Source organism: Scyliorhinus torazame, chromosome 11 (genome assembly GCF_047496885.1).
Source record: "Scyliorhinus torazame isolate Kashiwa2021f chromosome 11, sScyTor2.1, whole genome shotgun sequence".
NCBI lineage: Eukaryota > Metazoa > Chordata > Chondrichthyes > Carcharhiniformes > Scyliorhinidae > Scyliorhinus > Scyliorhinus torazame.
The window spans coordinates 169,114,836-169,139,398 of record NC_092717.1 but is presented as its reverse complement, the minus strand read 5'-3'; the positions used below and the strand labels follow the sequence as shown (position 1 = coordinate 169,139,398).

The window sequence follows — 24,563 nt, the reverse complement described above, 5'->3', positions numbered from 1 at the left end:
TACCTAGGCCACGTTCCCGCCCTAGCCCCATAACCCCGTAACCCCACCTAACATTTTTGGACATGAAGGGGCAATTTTAGGATGGTCAATCCTGCACATCTTTGGCATCGGCCATCTCGACCACATTCATCCCCTAGTCCCAGAGTGGTCACAACGTCCTGGGGGATTGATCACCTTGTAAGCGAGCAAGCTAGTCTTCATCCATGAAGCAGGAGATGATGTGGGTGTCTTTCGCCTTTCTGCCCATGTGCACCCTCGCACCCGCCTGGCTTCCATCCACAAGCTCCTCAATGGACTCTTCCTCAGCAGATCAGACGTGGCAACCAGCTGAATTTACACATAGTACTAAGCAGAGGAAAAGAAACTAACAAGGAATCCCCTAGTTCTGTGCTACATTCCACTGTCCTTTTGATCTAGAGGAGGATTAGGGGTGAGGGTCTGGGGCTCACTGAATCATGCCTGAGTCCTATCACTGAGTGAAAGATTTGCACTGAGAGGGCTTAACCAGCTGGCGGGAATGGAGGGCCAGTGAGAATAGCAGTGTTCTGACGGAGAGAAGCACCGTGCCATGGGGATGTGGGTTAAAGATTTGAGGTGTGAAAGTGATGAGCACCAATAACACTGAATTCAGTGAAATCTCAAAAATGTATAAGTGATAATGTAGCCCCACTATTGGTACCTAACATGACCTGTGGCAAACCTGTGCCCCTACAATTCCTTAGGTTTCTTCCCCTCTGATTATGTATAGGTATGTTCCAGAATGCACATCCGAGGCGGAGGTGGCCTGCTGCCTTCCATGCTCTGTTGCCTGAGATGCCTCTGCAGGGCTGGGACTTAAATTACTTTTGGGTGGCACTGTTGTTGCTACACCACACTGTTCTGCCCACGGTGACAAGGTTGCGCCAATCTCAGGAAGGGGGGGGCGGGGGTCAGATTGGCTGTTCACTCCCAGTGTCTCCTAGGTGGAAGGCCCTAGGATTTTCACCAGTGGATCCTCCTCCCTCCAGATGCTCATGGGCCTCTGGGTTATTCCATGGGATGGAGGGGCAGCTGGAGGGAGCTACAGATGCATCGCCATCATTTGCGCTGTCAGTCCAGTAGGCTCACCATCGGCCGCACCATGCAGTTGAAGTCTTCAGCCATGGTCCTCAGAGGCTGAGTAGTGCTTCAGATATCTCCTGCCATGGATCTGACTTTGAGATTTCCCCTGTGGATGCCACCCCACTCTTGCAGTGCTGGCCTGGGTGCCACCATTTGCTGGCAACATCTCCCATCACAGAAGGCTTTGGGACTTTCCATTCAGACTTGCTGTCAGAGGAATGTCGCTGACAACTACACCTGGTATTTCCGGCTCAGCCTTTGCATCTCAGGCAGCTGAGGGACAAACGTGTGCAGAAGCACAGCATCTGGTTTGGGCACAGCTGAATCCTGGGATCCAGCAGACCTCCGACTGTCTGATCCTGGGACGTCCTGCCTCCATCTAATGTGCATCAGAAGCAGCATGGTGATAACCGATAGTGACCCAGAAGCCTGCCTGCAAAGATTGCCCACCAAGGTGTGTGTCTGCATTGGTGGATGGTGCGGGTGAGAGCTGTGACGCATCTTCGGTGTCCTCACCCAACATCTCCTCCGGGGTCATGTCAAGGGTGGGTAGGGGGACCTTGCTGGTGGATGGGCCAGGCTGATCGCGTGATGTGCCTGCAAGGAAAGGAACATGTTATTAGTATATGCCAAGGGCAATTGTATGGGATATACAGAACTCACATGCATTGGTGGTCTCAATGAACATGCAGTGGCTCCTCACTTTTCTCTCGCAGGCCCACCTTGCTCTCAGTATAGGCCCACTCCTGGTCTTCCCCTGGGAGCTCCAGGACTCTCCCCTCAAAAAGAGTCTAGCATCCCACCGCCTGTTTTTACTCGCTCGCAGCAGCTGTGAGCAAGCTTATCTTGCAGGAACACGAATGGGGATGATGTCAGCTGGCTGCCTGGTGAGTCAGATGTCGATGAAAACCTGTCATATGTGGGCATGGTGCATGAGCAGGGGGGTGTTGAGAGGAATGGAGTTCCAGGGGATGTGAGGAAACTTGTGGGTGGTCTGCTGCTGGGTGGCAAGGTGTAGGGCTGAGGTGGCATTCCGAGGAGGGATGGCAATTTGAAGTACAGAGGATACAGGGAGCAATTACCCTGGCAAAACATAGTCGGTTGTTCATCTATTTGCTGCATTGCACCCCCATCTTCTTGGGGAGGGTGCTGGCACTGATCAGTGCTGCCACCACCTCCCAGGTGGGGTTTGTGATCTTGCTGGAGGGTCTCCTGCGAGCCTGAGGGTAGATGGTTCACTTTTTCTCCTCTACGGTATCAAGCAGATGGGTGAGGGCCCCCTCTGGGAAGCAGTGAGCAGGCTTCTTTGCTGCCATCCTCCTGGCTTGACTGTGAGCAGGTGCTGTGGAGCTGTTTCAATGCAGCTTGATTGAACTGCTCAGATGAGCCCTCAGACAGTTCGGCCCACAGGCATGGCATTTTCATGTGGGAAAGCTTTGCGCAGGTCAAGGAGACACAGCTGGAGTGAGATACATCCAGAGTGGGAATTTGCAACTTGGTAATTTGATGCAGTGAGGTAATTCGGTGAAAAGTGGGAGAAGGTGCTTTTTCCCGACTGTTTTGTTCTCTCCCTTTCTTCTGTCCTGTAACTTTTAATCTGCAGGGAGAGAACCATAGAGCATCTGAGAACAGGGAGAGAACCATAGAGCATCTGAGAACCTGGGAAGTTAAGTGATTTGTTTTTATTTTTATTACCTTTTCAAATTGTATGGGGGGGGAAAACTGAAGTGACATCACAGTAAAGCTGTGACCTGATTAGCTGGTTGAGAATCTACACTAAATTTAAAAATTAAGCATTGTTAAACTAATTAAATATAATTACTTAATTATAATTTAGAGGGGTAGCTGAGCTAAAGATCAGAGAGTACTGTATTTAGCTTTCACATTTATAGTGGAAATCTAGTGCTAGGAAACATACAGTTAACAGTAACTTAAAAAAAAATGTTTAAATTTAATTTACTAATTAATTGATGCAATGTCAATTAGAGGGATGCAGTGCTCTGACCGTGAGATGTGGCAGGTCCGGGAGGCTTCCAGCATCCCGGATGGCTTCATCGGCAGAAAGTGCACCCAACTGGAGCTCTTCACAGACCGCATGGTTCGGTTGGAGCAGCAGTTGGATGCACTTAGGAGCATGCAGGTGGCAGAAAGTGTCATAGATAGCAGTTGTATAAATGTGGTCACACCCAAGGTGCAGGCAGAGAGATGGGTGACCACCAGAAGGGGCAGGCAGTCAGTGCAGGAATCCCCTGTGGTTGTCCCCCTCTCAAACAGGTATACCCCTTTGGATACTGTCGGGGAGGATAGCCTATCAGGGGAAAACAGCAGCAGCTAGAGCAGTGGCACCACGGCTGGCTCTGATGTTCAGCAGGGAGGGTGAAAGCGCAGAAGAGCAATAGTCATAGGGGACTCTATAGTCAGGGGCACAGATAGGCGCTTCTGTGGACGTGAAAGAGACTCCAGGATGGTATGTTGCCTTCCTGGTGCCAGGGTCCAGGATGTCTCCGAATGGGTAGCGGGCATCCTGAAGGGGGAGGGAAAAGAGGCAGAGGTCGTTGTACATATTGGTACAAACGACATAGGCAGGAAGAGGCATGAGGTCCTGCAGCAGGAGTTCAGGGAGCTAGGCAGAAAGTTAAAAGACAGGACCTCGAGGGTTGTAATCTTGGGATTACTCCCTGTGCCATGTGCCAGTGAGGCTAGAAATAGGAAGATAGAGCAGCTAAAAATGGCTAAAAAGCTGGTGTAGGAGGGAGGGTTCCAGTTAACTGGTCCACTGGGAGCTCTTCCGGTGCAGGTGTGACCTGTATAAGAAGGACGGGTTGCATCTAAACTGGAGCAGCATAAATATCATGGCCGCAAGGTTTGCTAGTGTCACACGGGAGGGTTTAAACTAGTATGGCAGGGGGATGGGTACGGAGCAATAGGTCAGAAGGTGAAAGCATTGAGGGAGAACTAGGGAATAGGGCCAGTATGGCTCTGAGGCAGAGCAGACAGGGAGATGTTGCTAAAAACAGCGGGTCTGGTGGCCTGAAGTGCATATGTTTTAATGCAAGAAGTATTACGGGTAAGGCAGATGAACTTAGAGCTTGGATTAGTACTTGGATCTATGATGTTGTTGCCATTACAGAGACCTGGTTGAGGGAAGGACAGGATTGGCAGCAAAACATTCCAGGATTTAGATGTTTCAGGTGGGATAGAGGGGGATGTAAAAGGGGTGGAGGAGTTGCGCTACTGGTTAGGGAGAATATCACCACTGTACTACGGGAGGACACCTCAGAGGGCAGCGAGGCGATATGGGTAGAGGTCAGGAATAAGAAGGGTGCAGTCACAATGTTGGGGATTTACTGCAGGCCTCGCAACAGCTGGCGGGAGATAGAGGAGCAGATAGGTAGACAGATTTTGGAAACGAGTAAAAGCAACATGGTTGTTGTGATGGGAGACTTCAACTTCCCCAATATTGACTGGAACTCACTTAGTGCTAGGGGCTTAGACGGGGCAGAATTTGTAAGGAGCATCCAGGAGGGCTTCTTAAAACAATATGTAGACAATCCAACTAGGGAAGGGGCTGTACTGGACCTGGTCAGGTGGTAGAAGTTTCAGTAGGGGAGCATTTCGGGAACAGTGACCACAATTCAGTAAATTTTAAAGTGCTGTTGGACAAGGATAAGAGTGGTGCTAGGGTGAATGTGCTAAATTGGGGAAGGCTAATTATAACAATATTAGGCAGGAACTGAAGAACCTAGATTGGGGGCGGATATTTGAGGTTAAATCAACATCTGACATGTGGGAGGCTTTCAAATGTCAGTTGAAAGGAATTCAGGACCGGCATGTTCCTGTGCGGAAGAAGGATAAATATAGCAAATTTTGAAACCTTGGATAACAAGAGATATTGTTGGCCTCATCAAAAAGAAAAAGGAGGCATTTATCAGGGCTAGAAGGCTGGGAACAGACGAAGCCTGTGTGGAATATAAGGAAAGTAGGAAGGAACTTAAGGGGTCGGGAGGGCTAGAAGGGGTCACGAAAAGTCATTGGCAAATAGGGTTAAGGAAAATTCCAAGGCTTTTTGCACATACATAAAAAGCAAGAGGGTAGCCTGGGAAAGGGTTGGCCTACTGAAGGATAGGTAAGGGAATCTATGTGTGGAGCTGGATGAAATGGGTGAGGTACTAAATGAATACTTTGCATCAGTATTCACCAAAGAGAAGGAGGAATTGGTGGATGTTGAGTCTGGAGAAGGGTGTGTAGATCCAAAAAGACGAGGTGTTGGGTGTCTTGAAAAATATTAAGGTAGATAAGTCCCCAAGGCCTGATGGGATCTACCCCAGAATACTGAAGGAGGCTAGAGAGGAAATTGCTGAAGCCTTGACAGAAATCTTTGGATCCTCACTGTCTTCAGGTGATGTTCCGGAGGATTGGAGAATAGCCAATGTTGTTCCTTTGTTTCAGAAGGGTAGCAAGGATAATCCAGGGCACTACAGGCCGGTGAGCCTTACATTAATGGTAGGGAAATTACTGGAGAGAATTCTTCGAGACAGGATCTACTCCCATTTGGAAGCAAATGGACGTATTAATGAGAGGCAGCATGGTTTTGTGAAGGGGAGGTCATGTCTCACTAACTTGATAGAGTTTTTTGAAGAGGTCACAAAGGTGATTGATGCAGGTAGGGCAGTGGATGTTGTCTATATGGACTTCAGTAAGGCCTTTGACAAGGTCCCTCATGGTAGACTAGTACAAAAGGTGAAGTCACACTGGATCAGGGGTAAGCTGGCAAGGTGGATACAGAACTGGCTAGGTCATAGAAGGCAGAGAGTAGCAATGGAAGGATGCTTTTCTAATTGGAGGACTGTGACTAGTGGTGTTCCGCAGGGAACAGTGCTGGGACCATTGCTGTTCGTAGTATATATAAATGATTTGGAGGAAAATGTAACTGGTCTGATTAGTAAGTTTGCAGACGACACAAAGGTTGGTGGAATTGCGGATAGCGATGAGGACTGTCAGAGGATACAGCAGGATTTAAATCGTTTGGAGACTTGGGCAGAGAGATGGCAGATGGAGTTTAATCCGGACAAATGTGAGGTAATGCATTTTGGAAGGTCTAATGCAGGTAGGGAATATACAGTGAATGGTAGAACCCTCAAGAGTATTGAAAGTCAGAGAGATCTAGGTGTACAGGTCCACAGGTCACTGAAAGGGGCAACACAGGTGGAGAACGTAGTCAAGAGGGCATACAGCATGCTTGCCTTCATAGGCCGGGGCATTGAGTATAAGAATTGGCAAGTCATGTTGCAGCTGTATAGAACCTTATTTAGGCCACACTTGGAGTACAGTGTTCAATTCTGGTTGCCACACTACGTGGCGTGGGACACGTGTGCTCACCCCGATCGGGGACCTTTCGTGGCAGCTGCAGACTGAGTCCAGCACAGCTACAGTCCCCACCAACACGTGCCCCACATTGTCGGGGATTCGGTCCATCGGGGGCGGAGCATCGGGAAGGGACCCAGGTGACGTCCGGAGACCATCCATGCATTTTTGAGGGGGCGGAGAATTGCAAAAACGGCGCTGCCCCCGATTACGGCATAAACCGGGATTCTCCGACCGATCGCCCGAAAGCGATTTTGGCATCGGCGAATCCAGCCGATGTCTTTTCAATCTTTGAATTGAATATTAGGAACGAATTGTATTCATAGGGTGGAATTTTCCTAAACTTTGTTTTCCCCTCCCCCCGAGCTGTTCAGCTGGCAGGGCGGGCTTCAGCAGGGGCTGGGTGGACTGGTGGGGGGTAGTCCGGGGTGGCGAGGCTGGTTACAGGGGGGCGATTTTTGGCAGGCTGGGTCCACGAACGGCCGCGCCATGTTGCATGGTGCAGCCGCCAGTCCACCTCCATGCGCATGGACAGCCGCGGACCCGGCTATTCTCCGGCCATATCCATAGGAAAGCCGGGGGCTTTATGCTGCGTGGCTGCTAGACCCCCACCAAACGGAGGATTGTGTGGGGGCGGCGCCGACTTTCTGGTCCTACGACCAGACGGATCCTACGGACATAGCCACAGGATTGGAGAATCCAACCCCTTATATCTTGATCCCTTCTTCATCAGGAGAGAAAAAACATTGGATGGTGATCTGTGTGCTGTCATGTTATTTTAATTATCAACTATTTTGTAATATTTTGTTTTTAATTCAATTTTGTTGAGTGTCCTTTCTCTGACCCTGTTTGGAGCAGTGGGTTGGTACATTAATTTATTACCTCTGAGACTTGTATCTCAATACAGCCCAGACCAATAGAATGACTTCATCTTGACTACTGTAAATATTCCAACCAAAATGCATTAGGTATTCTCAATCTTACTCTTACTGAGAATAAATTAATAAAGAACTTATTCCTACTCAACATCCAGATATCCCAAAGCAAGTTACCGTCAATGAAGTAATCCTGATAAGCTATTGTAATGTAGGGAACTAAAAAAAACTAATTTGGCATAAAGTAGTACATATTGTTACTCTTGTACACAGAATAAATATGGGAAGTGGAAATGTCAACATTTTGGAAGAGGAGTTGCTGCACAAGTTTGTTGACAACGAACATACCACTGGGGACAACAGAAGGCGGAGAAGCAAAGTACGTTTCCGAGACTCGATCATGATGTTTTAAGTCAAAAATAAAGTGCTGGACATAAAAAAAATGTAGCACATGAGATATTCAGTAAATTCACCATCCTCACATTCACAGCAAAGAGCTGTTCTCAAAGGGAATATGAGTCATAAGGCTGTATCACAAAAACACTATCTCCAAACACACTCCCTTCAAGGACAGCTCCTCAATGAGAATGCAGGAATAAAGGAAGAAAGATTTGCATTTATAGATTGCTTTTCATGACCATCGAGCACCTCAAAGAGCTTCACAGCCAATGAAATATCTTTTGAGGTGAAGGTCAATTGAAACCCGCAGTCTTACAAGTGAAAATTTTAAATGTGAGGGCAACATTTTTGTGTGTAGAATGCAACAAGACCAAATTTCGAGACCAATGTCTTCCAACCGAGTATGCCTCAAAGACGCCAACGCATAATATGCTAATAATAATAATAATAATCATCATTTATTGTCACAAGTATGAAGTTACAATGAAAATGCTCAGTTGATTTTGGAGATATCCCTGTAAATTGTCCAAAAGAGGTAGTGGGCCTTGTAACAATGTGTGTATGTTCCCTTGGGAAATAATCTGGGGCCAGCTCTGCTCAGCTTCATCTGGCATTCAACCTTCAAACTAGTAGCCCCCCAAACTTTGTTTTTAATTCATCTGGAGCCAGGAAGACAGGAGTATTTCCAGCAGATGCTGTCAGGTGTGATTGGGTCACCTCCCGCTGTTCTCACACCATCGAGGCAGCAAAAGGCTGAAAATGCTGGAAATATTCTGGAGGTCAGGCAGTATCTGTGTGGAGAAACAGAGTTATTGTTTGAAGACAATGAGCATTTGTCAGATCTAGTTTCTTCCCTCTGCTGCAACTTCCTTTTATATTCACACACAGGATGTGGGCATTACTGTTCTTATACCATATATTATGATATGGAAATGAAAAGCCCTTTGTTTTGGAGAGCAGCAGTTATGACTGGGCTTGCCGTTTACTGAGGGGTTGGAAGGTGCATAAAAGGCCAACTTCTGCACATATAGGTGTCCACAAGTGGTCCCAAGATTCTCAGATTTCTCTCTTGAGGTTTAACTGAGGTACTCACTGAGAGGTGAGAAATTCAGCAGAAGAAATTCAGAAATACCAATAAGGACTGAATGGAGGTGGCTATAGAGGTCAGCTGCATAGGGGTAACCAGGAGGATATTGGTCCAGGTCATAGATTCAACAAGCTGATAATATATGGAAAGCATCAAGGAAAAATGGGAGGAAGAGTTGGGAGAGGGTATGGAGGAAGGGTTCTGGTGTGAGGTGCTCCGGAGGGTGAACGCTTCCACCTCGTGTGCGAGGTTGGGGCTGATACAGCTGAAGGTGGGGTATAGAGCACACCTTACAAGGGCAAGGATGAGCCAGCTGTTTGAGGAGGTAGAAGATGTGTGTGAACGTTGCGGGGGAACAGCTGCTGCCCGCAAACCACGTTCATATGTTTTGGTCCTGACCAAAGCTGGAGGACTACTGGAAGGAGGTGTTTCGGGTAATCTCTAAAATGGTGCACGTGAAACTGGACCCGGGCCCTCGTGAGGCCATATTCGGGGTGTCGGATCAGCCGGCATTAGAAACGGACGCGGAGGTAGTTGTTGTAGCCTTCGCCTCGTTGATCTCCCAAAGGCGGATCCTGTTAGGGTGGAGATCAACCTCTCCACCCTGTGCCCTGACGTGGCGGGGGGACCTGCTGGAATTCTTGAATGCTTGAAAAGGTCAAATTTGAACTGAGGTAAAGGATGGAGGAATTCTACAATTCATGGGCATTATTCATTATTCACTTTCGAGAATTGGATCATATTGAACATGAGGGGGGTTGGGGGCTGGTAGGGGAGGGGGGACTGTATGTGTTAATGGTGACTGTGGGTAATTCCTGATTCCTCTTTGTCATTTGTTTATGTTAACATGAGAGCTAATGTTTGGGGGATTTGGTGGGAGGATGGGATCTATGTTATTGATATGGGGATTGACATTACATTCGTTACTGATCATTGTTTATTGTTGGGTGTAAATTTGGGAGAAAATGTGAAAAAGGAGGTGAATAAAAAAATATTTAAAGAAAAAATATGTGGAAAGCAGAATGGCAAGAGACACGCAGGTGACAGGTTTCAATCTCAGTAGACAGCAGCACCACGCAAGCTGAACAAACCAAAGGCCCATAGTTCCCTTTCACATTGTCAGAGCAAGTGCTCAGTTTCATCATTGAGATTTTAGTCACCCTCTCATATGGAGCACAGTTGAGCAGGGGTCATCATTAAGGAGTGCGAGAGCTCATGCCCATGTCACGCTGGGGCAGGTGAGGGAGGCCAAGTTTTCATATATCATAGCCTCCTCATGCTGCAGGAAAATAGCTCACACCAATCACGAATGGGTGGTAATGTGATGAACCTGTGCAACATTGCACCAATGGAGGAGGCGGCCATTAATATTGCAAGGATGCCAACATGGCAGGACATTGGTGATGGCAGGGCAGGAGGCTGTGAAGAGCATGGTTATTTGATAGCTCTATCTTTAGGTAAAGGGCACAGAAGAAACTCCAGCCCAATGTGTGCTGTGGCTCTTTGACCACCGTCATCTGAGGTTGCTTGTGTTGATGCACCTGCTAATTTTCATGACTCATGTGTTTCCCACAGCGCCTGTAGCAGTCTAGTGTCCCAGCCCAGTCACCACCTTTCTCCTCAGCAGGGGAGTCTCCATGGAGCCTGTACTGTCACAGCAAACCCCTGCACCATCGATCAACACAGACACACACACACCTCAGTGGGGCCACAATCTCGATTACAGCGAGGAGATAAGAGCACCACAAGTAATCAGGGGGAAGGCAGCTCCCTCCAGAGGACGGAAGACAAGACAACAGCCGTGTTGGTGTGACAATTGGAAGATTTTAGGAATATTGGCTTCTACATATTGGGACAAGTTTAAGAATTAAAAGTCTATAGGTTTGGTACGTTTGACTACAATTGTCATGGGTTTAAAAATGTTTTTGTTTTGTACAGTCCTGGGAGCTTAGATGAAACAGCAGGTGCAATTGACCAGAGGAATGTAGATTGACTTCGGGAGGTGCCTAGGGAGTTTTCTTTGCAGCCAACAGATCATTCGTTTTTCAGCTTGGAGAGGCAAGGTCATTGTTGTGTGCAGCACAGAAAGGCAGAGAGGCAGTGGGTTTTGGAGAAGCTTTGGAAGAGAGAGGAGCTGAATTCTGATCTGCCTGACCTTGAGTCCACAATTCTTTCCCAATAGAATAGTTTAAAAAATGGAAATATTTTAAATCAGAGCAGTCTTGTCTGAAGAGAAGGAAGAGTCTGAAACAACCCAGTTGAAGCAGCTATTTGAAGATATTGAGCCAGAGTCTGAAGGGGTTCAAACAAGAGCTAGAATCTGTTCTGTAAAGCAAGTATTACTCTATGCCCTGCTGATTTTGAGCTGGATTGAGAGCTGTATGCTTCTTTTCTTGTTGTTTACTAGAAAATTGTACAGCAGTATTAAGGGGTAATTGTTCTTTTTGGATTGTGGCCACTTAAAATCGCCGCCCACAAAGATTGATGGGAAAAGTGGCCAAAGACAGAACACAGACAGGTTGCAGCTTGCAGTTACACAAAAGCTGTAGCCCAGACTTTGCAGAAACTAACACAGGAAAAAGGCTGTGAAAAGGCCATCCCGGGACAATGGGCTCCAGGTAGAAACTGACAACAAGTGGCAGACTTGGTGGTGTCTGTTTTCCTTATTTGAGACGGCCGACGTGCCTCGGACACTAACGGCTATGGCCGACTGGACCCTCTCCGCCATCAAGCTGGCAACCTTCAATTGGTTGGGATTGATCAGGGTGATCAAGCCCTGATCGATCGATTGGACATCTACCTGGGCCCAAAAGCATGCAAAGCTCTCAAGGGATAAAAGGTGCTATGCAGCCCACCACTCGCTCTCTCGATTGCAGCATTTGACTGACGACAACAACAGTGACCCCTTCACCAGCCAAGAAGAAGACCATCCATTCCATCCACAGTGGGACCAGAGCCAAGGACACAGGCGACCAGTCACATGCTTCCAGCACTGCCAGACAACAGGATTCCAGATAAGGCCATATCAGCTCTGTATTTGCCAGTCACCTGGAAGGTGCTTCTTGTGCGTGAGCTTAGAGTTCAACTTGTATCTGTGTGTGATTCATTAACATTAACTTTGTGTGTGTGAAATAAAGTATTCTTGTATTAAGTAACTTGTGGTTATTTGTCCATCGTGTACTGGTTAAAGACACACTGTGGTTTAGAAAGTACAACAGGGTCTGAAGTTAAAAGTTTAATGTGGTATACATAATAAAATTTAGCTTTAGAAATACCAAAGCCCTATTTTTTCATGCAATCACTCCTGAAGCAAATCGTTCTTTCCGCACAGTCTTAAAAGAAACTAAAATATTGGCTCAATACCTGATTCACTGTTGGTGTCTGGTCTGGGATCGTAATACTGAGCAAAAAATGTTGGGTCATGGATGGCAAGATCTTTCTGGAGCATAAGAAACTGATAAGTACCCAAATGTTGGAGATGCCGGAGATGTTAAGGTGCGAGGGGAAGCATTGAAGAAGCTGTGGTAGTTGAAAGGCTGAGGAGAAGTGCACCCCTATCAACCTCTGAGAGTGTCTCAGCCCTTTCATGGAGCTGTTGCATACTGGATATCTCCACGGCACCATCATCCGTCACCTCTTCAACCCTACTGACTCAGGACCCATCCTTGCCACTGTCCTGTGACAGAGGTTGCCACTGCAATGAGCCAGGATTGGAAATTTGGCCCCAGCGCTTACAACACAGCTGGGCCAGGAATTACTCTCAATTTACACTGGCAGAGTGCTGGCCCATTTGAATGTCCTCACTCGCTTACCAAATAGCCCCCCCAATGGAAACACGAATCGCACACTACTCAATCCTGGCAGCAACACTTAGTCTCCCAAACGGAGAATTCTGGACAAGGTCTCTGTTCCATGAACTAAGTGCTCCCCGAAATCTGCAACCTGCTGCAGGCAGAACTGCAACCACAGAATAGGGCAAAGACAATGCCTGCAGAGCTGGTTGTGGGCATGATATTTTGAGGCTGCTTCTAGGTTGGAGCAGACAACATATTTCAACATATTGCTGTTTGCTATTCACTGTTGTATCAAGGAGATCACTACAGGCTCTGTTTACAAGGAGAGAGAAATGCATTTCATTCCTTTGTCATGTTCCAGTATATTCGTGGAATTTCAATCAATACCTTTTATTGGTAAAATCTGAACAAAAGGCTGAAAAATATGAGTGCCCAGGGGATAACTGCCTTCTTTTGTGAATTGAAACTACTCCCTTGTGTCTAGAGGGAACCAAAGGGACAGTTCAGACTGATGTTGAATCAATGTCTTTCAATTTCAAACAAATTCAAAAGGGTAATTTCAAAATGAATGAGTCATTCAAACACAGAACACTAGCTGTCTCAAATTCTCAAAGTGTCAATCGACAGCACAGGATGATTTGAATAAACATTTCTTTGAAAAAAGGACTTTGAACTTGTGGAAGTTACATGATAAAGAAAACCATTTTGGTTGTCTGCTCTTAAAACCAGAGAAGCTACACATTGAGAACATAGAACATTACAGCGCAGTACAGGCCCTTCGGCCCTCAATGTTGCGCCGACATGTGAAACCACTCTAAAGCCCATCTACACTATTCCCTTATCGTCCATATGTCTATCCATTGACCATTTGAATGCCCTTCGTGTTGGCAAGTCCACTACTGTTGCAGGCAGGGCATTCCACACCCTTACTACTCTCTGAGTAAAGAACCTACCTCTGACTTCTGTCCTATATTTATCTCCCCTCAATTTAAAGCTATGTCCCCTCATGCTAGACATCACCATCCGAGGAAAAAGGCTCTCACTGTCCACCCTATCCAATCCTCTGATCATCTTGTACGCCTCAATTAAGTCACTGCTTAACCTTCTTCTCGCTAACGAAAACAGCCTCAAGTCCCTCAGCCTTTCCTCATAAGATCTTCCCTCCATACCAGGCAACGTTCTGGTAAATCTCCTCTGCACGCTTTCCAATGCTTCCACATCCTTCCTATAATACGGCGACCAGAATTGCACGCAGTACTCCAAATGCGGCCGCACCAGAGTTTTGTACAGCTGCAACATGACCTCATGGCTCCGAAACTCAATCCCTCTACCAATAAAAGCTAACACACCGTAGTCCTTCTTAACAACCCTCTCAACCTGGGTGGCAACTTTCAGGGATCTATGTACATGGACACCGAGATCTCTCTGCTCATCTACACTGCCAAGAATCTTACCATTAGCCCAAGTACTCTGTCGTCCTGTTATTCCTTCCAAAATGAATCACCTCACACTTTTCTGCATTAAACTCCATTTGCCACCTCTCAGCCCAGCGCTGCAGCTTATCGATGTCCCTCTGTAACTTGCAACATCCTTCCTCACTGTCCACAACTCCACTGACTTTAGTGTCATCTGCAAATTTACTCACCCATCCTTCTACGCCCTCCTCCAGGTCATTTATAAAAATGGCAAGCAGCAGTGGCCCCAAAACAGATCCTTGTGGTACACCACTAGTAACTGGACTCCAGTCTGAACATTTCCCATCAATCACCACCCTTTGTCTTCTTCCAGCTAGCCAATTTCTGATCCAAACTGCTACATCACCCTGTATCCCATGCCTCTGTATTTTCTGCACTTAGAGAGAGAATTACACCAAAAACCACTGAAGCAGCTGCAAGTCATCAAAAAAATCAAGGTAGTAAATGGAAATACCCTGAAAGTGGGAGAAGAGCACCTGTTCAAACTTCTGTTTCACCTGAGAACCAACCTCCTGGAAATTTCACTACAAGAAATCAGCTTAATGAGAATCATTCTCTTTACCAGACTTCGCTTTACTTACACTTCAACTTTAGTGCATCACCTTAATCTAATACCGAGGATATCCAGCATCACCGCGCTGGGTGTTCCTGCACTGGATGCAGCAACCATTTAAATCTCCATTGAGTCTGACATCACCTGACAATCCCACCAGCAAGAGGAGTCGGATAATCACACCCTAAGAAATTTCAGATCGGCCACGAAAGATACTGAGGTAAATATAAGTTGTAGCCATACTGTTTTGCCTTCATCTGTAATTAATCGTTTTGTGTGTTTGTGTGTGTGTGAGTACACTTGTGTGCATGCATGCATGTGTGATGAATGAGTGAGCTGTCACATTTTAAAAATCCAGGGCAAGTGTGTGAGAATAAATAGCCTTTGTTATTTTAAAACTCACAAAAGCTTGCTGCTGAAATCTTTTCAATTGGGACATCCACTCTGAGGTTAAGAAAAGACACACCTTTTACATACCAACTTACTGATTAAGGGCTGTAAAAAGAACACACAAATTATGTTGATGACACCTTCTTCCCAGAGAGAAGTCAACAGAGTGAGCTTCTACCTTTTCCATGACAGGATGTTTCCCCTTGTGCAGGATGCACACATATTACCCTAAACCACATATAAATTCTAATCTTTGGCACTACCAGGACAATTCCAGCTCCCTCAATGTTCAGCTTGTGAACATACTCAGAACATAATGTAGGGTAATACCCAGGATCCTCGCATCAACAATAATGTCTTCAATCTGCAACAGTCCACTGAGCTATCAGCATTTGAGTCACCCCGCGAAACCAAAAGGTGCATATAACAGGAGTCATATCATCACAGTAAATGTCATTGGGCAGATCTTAAGGGTTCATAAGCAATGCTTTTCTGGACCTTTCTGGAGAAGCCTTCCAGAAACCTTCAGAGCACATCTCACATTCTGTTATGGTCTGCTGCTTCCTGCTATCGTCAGAGCACAGCCCTTGCTATTTTTTTAATTCATTCATGGGATGTGGGAACCACTGGCTGGACCAGTATTGATCTCCCATCCCTAATTGCTCCAGAGAACATGGTGGTGAGCTATCTTCTTAAACCACTGCAGTCTTTGTAGTGTAGGTACACCCATTGTGTTGTTAGGGAGGGAATTTCAGGATTATAACCCAGCAACAGTGAAGGAACGGAAGTTTTAAGTTAGGATGGTGTCTAGCTTGGAAGGGAGCTTGCAGATGGTCGTGTTCCACTACATTTGCTGCCTTTATCCTTCCAGATAGTGGAGGCCGTGGGTTTGGAAGGTGCTGTCTGACGGGCTTTGGTGAGTTCCTGCAGTGCATCTTTGTACATTATGCTACTACTGTGCGTCAGTGGTGTTGAGAGTGAATGTTTGTTGATGGGGTGCCAATCAAGCAGGCTGCTTGCTATCAAGGATTTCACGGAGGCAGAAGAGGTGGAACAAGAGAAGGAATCAAGGAGGCAACCAATATGTCCTCTTTCTGGCTGGGCATCCATTATTGGCTTATCCAACTGCAGTACCAGAGGATACAACCCAAGTTACCACCAATCGCTCATCTTGGGCAGGATTTTCAGGCCGTTCCCTCTGGCGGAATCTTCTGGTCCCGCTGATGGGGAATCCCCCCTGTCGTGGGTTCCCTGGCAGCAGAGGGTACAAACAAAGGGAATCCCCGTTGACAGCAGTGGGACTGGAAAATCCCACCACCAGCCAATGGCAGGTTGCCTCCTCCGTGAGGGGTGAGTAAAATGCCACCCCTTACCTCTCCACAGTGTCCTCTTAGCCTCAATGATAAAATAAAAGTCAACATAAAACAAGTATTCCAAACCACCTTTATAAATGAAACCATCCAAATTGATACAAAATTCAACCAATCACCCTTTTGCATTCTCAGAATCCTGTATTCTCTGTGCCTCTACCTGCCCTAGTGCTCCTGCACAATGTTACACCAGTGGCTGCAGAATGGCTGGTGGAAGACTGCTGACTTTCAATTGGGGAGATTGCAAGTGACCTTGGACAATAAGTTTGGACAGCTCTGGGTCTGGATTGAGGTACCTCAGAATGAACATCACCAATCTGTGCTGGATGACTGACAGGAATCAGCAGGGGCACTGGTGGTGCAACAGTAGTGGGTAAGTGGGAGGATGAATGCTGTCGAAGAGAGGGCAACAGATTCATAGCAGGCTCCATGTAGCCAGTACTCTTCCCCAGTTACAGGCGGAGTGGAGTGGGGGGCTGGTGGCCGGTTGCCTCAACATTCCTAGTAATTTGTTGAAGGATAGATTACTGTGAAATCCTGAAAATTCCTTTGAATGCTGTATCTGCAACCATGATGGCAGCAATCTAAGGATACACTGCAACATCTCGAGATTGGTGGACTGATATATAGTCATCCAAGGTTACATTCGGACTGTTGCGTGCCAGATAATATATTTCTGCTGGTTTGTTATTATTTGATATGTAGTGATATCAGCAGAATGCGCAGACTTTGGGTAGATCATCATACCTCCATAACGTTTCTCTTTGCAGCAACAAAGAAATATAACAGAAGAGACAACTGGCGATGAGAATTGAGACAGGGAAAATTGCTGGAAAAAATAAATTTGTTGATGAACAGTGCGATGGCGTTGGGAGCAAAAAGAAGATTCTCATGACCGGACTCACCACATACACACACAGATGTCAGGCGAAGTGAAGCACTGCCGCTGATATGAAGTTTAAAAAATGTTTTTTGACTACAACTGTGAGTAAGAAGACCGGCAATGAGGGAAGACTTCCTTGCGTTCAAGTGAGTGGGGTCTGTGCAGCAGGTACCATGCGTGACCCTCTTGTCTCCTGAATAACCCTCGTATGGACTGAACATCTTCTCTACTGAGTCATACTACACTCCCTAAGCTTCACCCAATGTCTGTGTCTATGTATTAGCATTGTGTATTTATCACATTACCTGTGCTTTTCATGTATGGTATGATCTGTCTGGACTGTACGCAGAACAATACTTTTCACTGTACCTCGGTACACATGACAATATACGCAAATCCAAATCCAAATGTGGCAAAGCTAAATGGGCTGCGGGGAATGGGGATTTCAAAGTCTGCCGACAGGCCACTACTCAGGGAAAAGGTCGAACTACATTGTGCTGGAAAAATATGATAAGACACCAATAGAGAGAAAAACATAAATTTTAGCCTGACAAAACAGTGTACATATGGAACTATTGGAACAGACACATCAATACTTTACGATTAAGGGCAGCACGGTAGCACAGTGGTTAGCATTGTTTTTTCTCTGCTCCAGCGTTCCAGATTCGATTCCCGGCTTAGGTCACTGTTTGTGCAGAGTCTGCACGTTCTCCCCGTGTCTGCGTGGGTTTCCTCTGGGTGCCTCGGTTTCCTCCCACAGTCCAAAGATGTGCAGGTTAGGTGGATTGGCCATGATAAATTGCCCTTAGTGTCCAAAAAGGTTAGGTGGAGTTACTGGGTTACAGGGATAGGGTGGAGGCATGGGCTTAAGTAGAGTGCTCTTTTCAAGGGCCGGTGCAGACTCGATGGGCTGAATGGCCTCCTTCTGCATTGTAAATTCTATAATTCTATGATTCTATGACCCCTGCCACTTTTCAAACTTCCTTTATGTCATCTTAGTCCACTCGGCACATGTTTTGCAGCGAAAATAATAGAAAACATAGACACAACTCCAGGAAGATAGACTGGTTTAGTTTTTAATTTAATTGTGTCTATTACTTTGGAAAATATATTTTACAATATCACATTGCCCTAAGTGGGGAATAAAACATTTAAGATTCTACATTATTGACAAAACAAATGCATACATTGCCTTGGAAATCTGTCTAATCTTTTCCTATGTTTTATTTGCTGCCTGATTGAGTAGAGTAAATGGTGAAAGCACAGTACTTACGGCATATTTCTTCAATGTTGAGGTTGCTAAAATGGAAAAAAGGAAACATTTTTAGCAATGTTGCCAACTTTGCTGCCTTGTACATTTCTATTTTTATACATGGATCATCTTTGCTGATGAAAAGAACTATCAAATATTTATGGTCTGGCACTGTGCCTCGTGGACCACATTTCCATTTAAAAAATCATCCTGAGAATGTACTTTTAAATTATTAATCAATTGGACTGCATTAATTCAGTGACATTTTAATTTTAAAATAATTTTGCAATTATAGTTCTATTGACACTTTATATTATATTGAAAACGTAGTATTAGAATTTATCAATTATTTTAGATAGCAGCACAAAATGAAATCATTCCATCCAAATTTAATGTAATGGGCAATAAACTCTGATTGAAAATTATGAAGAATTAAGTCAGTTGCTTTGGAGAAATTGTTTGTTAAAGTTGTGGATGATTAATTAGATTGCACGATGATTCATTTAGTTAAAGGTAAAGGAATTTAATGGGTTGCCAATTGCTGCCTAGTCATGTCACCAACATAAATGATCTATGATGAAGCCTATTGACTTATTTTTCCAAAAAAATGTTTCTTTTAAAGGCACAATCTCCTTTGAGATCCATCTTTATAAAACTGTACCGTATTGCTGTACTTCTTGTCCCAAATGCTGGTTTATACTGACTCATCTATTTTTGTTACAGTGGGAATTATTTACAAGAACATGGAGACATTCAAGTTGAATACTTTCTGCTGAAAAGCAATACCAGTGTTCACAAGAGCTTGCTTGACCATACATGTGATTGATCGCCAAAAACAGTAACAAATGTGACAATGATTGATGGTATGAAGAGTAAACTAGGACTGAAGACAGTAGATGTAAGACAAGCAGTGTGATATTGTGGGCTAGGTTTTATGTTACTATTCCACTCAAAATTGGGCAGTATAACAAATAAATACTAAGAAAATTTGGTGCATCCTTGTCTCAACCTACATTTTCCTATCGTTGACCATAAAGGAAAAGCTATCCTTCATCATTCTGCATATCTATATGATATCAAGGACGCAGGTCCTGGTTAATTTTCCCTATCTCACTCTTCTTGGACCAATGGCTTCAAGAACCAGGAGAGAGTTAGTGGCAGTCTCTAAGACATCATCAAAAAGCCTGCTAAATTAAAAAAATTCTTCTATGGGATGTGGGCGTTTCTGGCAAGGACAATATTTGTTGCCCATCCCTAATTGCCCCTGAACTGAGTGGCTTGCTGGCTATTTCAGAGGGGCAGTTAAGAGTCTACCACATCGCTATGAGTCTGGAGTCACATGTAGGCCAGACCAGTTTAAGGACAGCCTATCTCCTTCCTTAAAGGGCATTAGTGAACCAGATGGGCTTTTATGACAATTGATGTTAGTTTTGTGGTCACCATGAGACTTTTAATTCCAGATTTTTTATTGAATTAAAATTCCATCATCTGCTATTGTGGGAATTAAACCCGGTCCCCATTGGATGTCCCAGTTCAACCTGCTATGTTGGAGAAGTGCAATCCAGCCCTTTAGTCCAAGAGAAAACAGAAAATTCGGGGAGTGCTCTGTAGGTTGTTCTTTGAGCTGTTCCTGTTGAGGTGTGTGTGCAAGATTTTGGTCCATCATTTTTCAGTTTGGGGTGGCTTACACGTAACATAAATATTGAGTAACAATAATGTGGTGATATAAATGTCACTCCATACTCTTTTCATCAGTACTATGTGACAATATGGGAGAAGCAGACCAGAGTTGTTTATCTGTACAGTATTCTGTTAATATGGGCATTATGAGGAATCTGAATCCCTTGACATTTGTTTAATAGCTTTTCACTGATGGCATGTCCAAAGCTAACATTTCACGTTTTAACAGAGGGTTGAGCAACGTCATGGAAAATGGGACCTACATTTGAGATTTATGGAACTATAGCTATTCCAACCTGCCCACATTCAGAGTTCTTTGTGAAGTAAGCTTGGGAAATGGTTGGCATGAACCTCAATGCATAATTTCACATAATTCAATGTCAATTGTCATTGGATTGACAGTCTTACTCAAAAGCCAACAAGTTGGATGGAGTGAGGAACGCAAGATGGATATTAAATTGGAAGACTTTTCTATTAGCTGGGTAAACACGTGATGTTGTGGTAGAGTAAAGAAACCATAAAACTAGGAAATGTGGTCCTGGCGCTGCAGTAGAATATGAAGTGGGTTGGGATAAGACTTCCACCTACCCTGTTTTCCCTCAGTTGGATACTCTTCCCAAATCTATGAGAAGGAGTCATAATACTGATATATAATGTTGCTCTTGCCACTATCATTGCCACAAGAATAACCACCTTACAGACACAGAAGAATTTCAAAGTTGCACCTTGTATGATGGTTTGATGATACCTAAATAGCAATCAGTCTCTATCAAAATGATTGCTATTTGGATAGGGGAATATTGTGCCCACATACAGTATGGTAAGTATGTCCATTTTATTCAGTCATACCTACTGCTAGCCATATGTACGTGGAACTTGCATGATTTCTGGGACAGTCTGAATTCCAAGCTGCAAAAGTGAAGTCATTGACAGAGTAGAGTGGGTTGGCAAGCACCCCAACTCCCCTTCATTATAATTGGTCATTGCAGTTTGAAGCCTAGTGGGAATACGTGCTGCCCTAAATTCTTGCTTAAATACATGAGACATCGTGCCTTCAAATCCATGGAACTTCTATTCTATGCTCTTTCAAAGGAAAGCTGATTTCCATTCTGCTCTTCTCAATACAGTAAAATCCATCAAAATGCTTACTTCAGGCTTTCCTGCTTATATATACATTATTCTAAAATGTGGTGTGAAGAAATGTGATTGCTGCTTATGTTGCTCAGTGGGTGATTCAAGGTGTGCATAGTACAATTATCTACTGTGACATATAATCATTCCCTTCCAAAAGTAATAATGAATGCTGGAGAAGGTCAATTCCCTTTATTATCTACAGAGAGCCATAAGCGAAGAAAATTGAAGGCAGCTTCTGCTGATAGTTCACATGCCACAAAGCCACATCCCATTCAGCTGTCTATTCTGGAAAACCCAGGTCAACTCCACAGACAATAAAACTGTCACTTAATGCAGCGTGAGACACCAATCTACAACTGTAACTTTGGATCAACTTGACAGTGTGATGTTGGAACTCTCCGGCATTGCTGCAACATGCCTTGTCTGGCAGTACACAGTGCTGTCACAAGATATCAGCAGACAAGTCTTCAATTCTCCAGAGCTTTGCTGTCCTCCAGCAACACCTCACAGATCAAAATTGGTTTTGCTTTCTCAGGAGTAACATGCACAGCTAATGACTGATAATAGTTCAAAAATAAAGAATAATTAAACTCATAAAGAGCCAGGTAGGTTTAAACAATAGAAACAATTTGTTGCGATCTGACCACAATTATACTGACTGCATGTGCCAAGTAATTTATTTATTAGTGTATACTGATGTCAAACTTATTTGTTAGTTTTAACTCTTCACTAACCTCTCAAACTTCTCACTGATTGAAACCCTTGAAGTCAAGGCTGCTGCCTGACAATGAGGCATTGATTTTCCAACAGTTTGTCACTGGGACAACTACTGAAAGACATGTAAGCGGTTTATGGACTCCATTCCATGACCTGATGTGATTTTATAAAACTAATTTTTCTGAAGGGAGATTTCATGTTCCTATCATTAGAAAAGATTTGAGAATCAAGTGCAGACAGGCTGACAGATAAAATACTATTAGCAATCTTGATGTTTTCTTTCTTAAAATGCTTGTTGCACTTCAGTTAATGTTTAAATTCCTTTCTGCAACCTTTTGTGACAAAGACAATGAAGCAATGGCTGACAGTTGTGGCAACATCAGCAACACAGAAGGCACAGAAAGGCTACAGGAACCGAGTAAGATTTACACTGTTTCTGACATTCATGATCTCAATAAAACTGTGTCAATGTAATAGCTCAATAATCTAGTCCCCACAAGATGGATCAAAATTAACGATAGCACCAGACAGAAGGGTGCCATTTGAATGATTCACATATCCTGCTGACTTTTTTTCCCTTTTTTCTAAAGGTTAGGAGGCCATTATAAGCTCAGAGGGCTCTTGTGCAGTTGAATCCTGCAGTTTAGTTTCACATCTTGCTTCTACTGTTTGATAAATCATTTTGATAACTCTCATTGACAGCAAAACAACACTATGTTACATTTTGGTACAAGCCTGCCTCTTCTAACAAGTGTCTGTGCCCTACACTGACTGACTAATGCCTTACTTTAACAAACCAAGGAGCTGAGGATTTATCAGGCACAATCTAACTAAAATTGTTTTCCATCACTTAAGCATCGTGTTAACACACACGTTGGTGTTAAAATTTGCAATTTACAAAAACAACGTCAATGTTTTGGGCTTCTACCAAATCCTGCAGCTGCTAAAGTAAAAGTAAATGTTAAAATGATGGCTTTAGTTAACTCCTTCCTTTCAATAGTAACTGTTGGTAATTACTGGGAACTTTATAATATTTAATGGACTGAATTATCTGTTCTTGTCCCATGCTGTAATACTCTGATTCTACAAAGTATGGAGATTATAATGAGGTTTATACAGGGAAAAGAACTGACTAAACATGCTGATTAGTCTGTTTTTGCGCTGTAATATTATGATCTTATTGAGATCACAGTGAATTATTTAATAGTTGTACTATGCGGACTGCGGTAGCATTCATATTCTCAAACTAAATTTAGAATATTACATACTCAGGCCTATTTATTCCTCTCCCTGAAAGGGACTGCTTTCTTTTATCACCATCTGGGGTCTGTAAGCTGCTGACTGAACTGACTGATGTTTCAGCTGCTAGATAGATATTAAATCTGTCCAAAGTCCCTTTGTGATTTTACTTTTGTTTCAAAGGTTTAATAAAAACTCCACTAAATCAGTATAAGCTGTATATCCTCTGTCTGAAGGAAAATTGCTGTCTAGATTGGCAGGAAAAGAAAACCAGGTGGCTGATTCCCAAAAGTCTATTTTTTGCTTCAATCAAAATTGAAGGTTTCGCCCTTAATCTTCACCTGGAACCTAATATTGTGCATATTCATTAATTTCTCACCATTCCACTGAACACATTGCTTGAGATCATGAGGAATGACATTCAAGTCCAAAGAGAAAAGGTTGGGCGCGATTCAACTAAATGGGATCAAACTCCCATAGCGAGTACATTTAGCTGCTGTGTTTCCCGGCGCTCACAGCGCCGAGGTCACACACAGTCCCGTTTTCTTCACCGAGGAGCTCAGCTCACCAGAACTCCTCAGTGTAACGAAAATGGTGTCCCGACATGACCCCTGACCTCCCCCAGCCCCAACCCACGATAGGAAAGGCCCCATAGAGACTAGCTGTCATGCACCAATATGCAGATTTGCTAAAAGGAGATCCCGCCCACAATGGGCAGGATTTACATCACAACATCTCACGAGATTGTGTTAGATCTCGCGAGCGTTGCGAGCTGGGTAGATCCCGGGAGTGAGGTCTCTCGGCTTTTATCAATCATGCTTCACCATGGCAAGCTGCTTTTCAGGCGCAGTGTGGCCATTGGATCGTGCCCGTTGTTCTTGTCTATAACCAATAGCATTCCATCCATGGAAAGAACAACCACAGCCCCTGAAGTCTGCATGCTGAGCAAGTATATAAGCTCCTTGAATGAAAGAAAGAACAACTTGCATTTTCATGACACTTTGTGCAACCTTAGGGCGACCCACATCACTTTACAGCCAATGAAGCACTTTTGTAGTGTTGTCACTGTTGTAATGTAGGAAATGTTGCAGCAAATGTACACAAACCCCACAAACAGCAAAATGATCATTGTAAATTATCTATTAATAGTATGCAGGTGCAGAGCATTACATGGGGATGCAATTGTCCCTAAAAATAGGAACAGATTATGTTTCTTTTGTTGCAGTATCCCTTTAAGTGGCCTCCTTTTT

At 44.4% G+C, this 24,563-nt stretch overlaps 1 protein-coding gene across 1 annotated transcript in view; it reads right to left on the bottom strand.

Annotated features, from left to right (window-relative positions):
* Positions 1-24,563, bottom strand: part of necab1 (N-terminal EF-hand calcium binding protein 1) — a 362,049-nt gene that overhangs the window by 297,392 nt on the left and 40,094 nt on the right. The window contains exon 4 of the mRNA XM_072467989.1: positions 18,565-18,590. Within this exon, the coding sequence (XP_072324090.1) occupies positions 18,565-18,590 (26 nt within the window). The remainder of the gene's footprint in view (positions 1-18,564; positions 18,591-24,563) is intronic.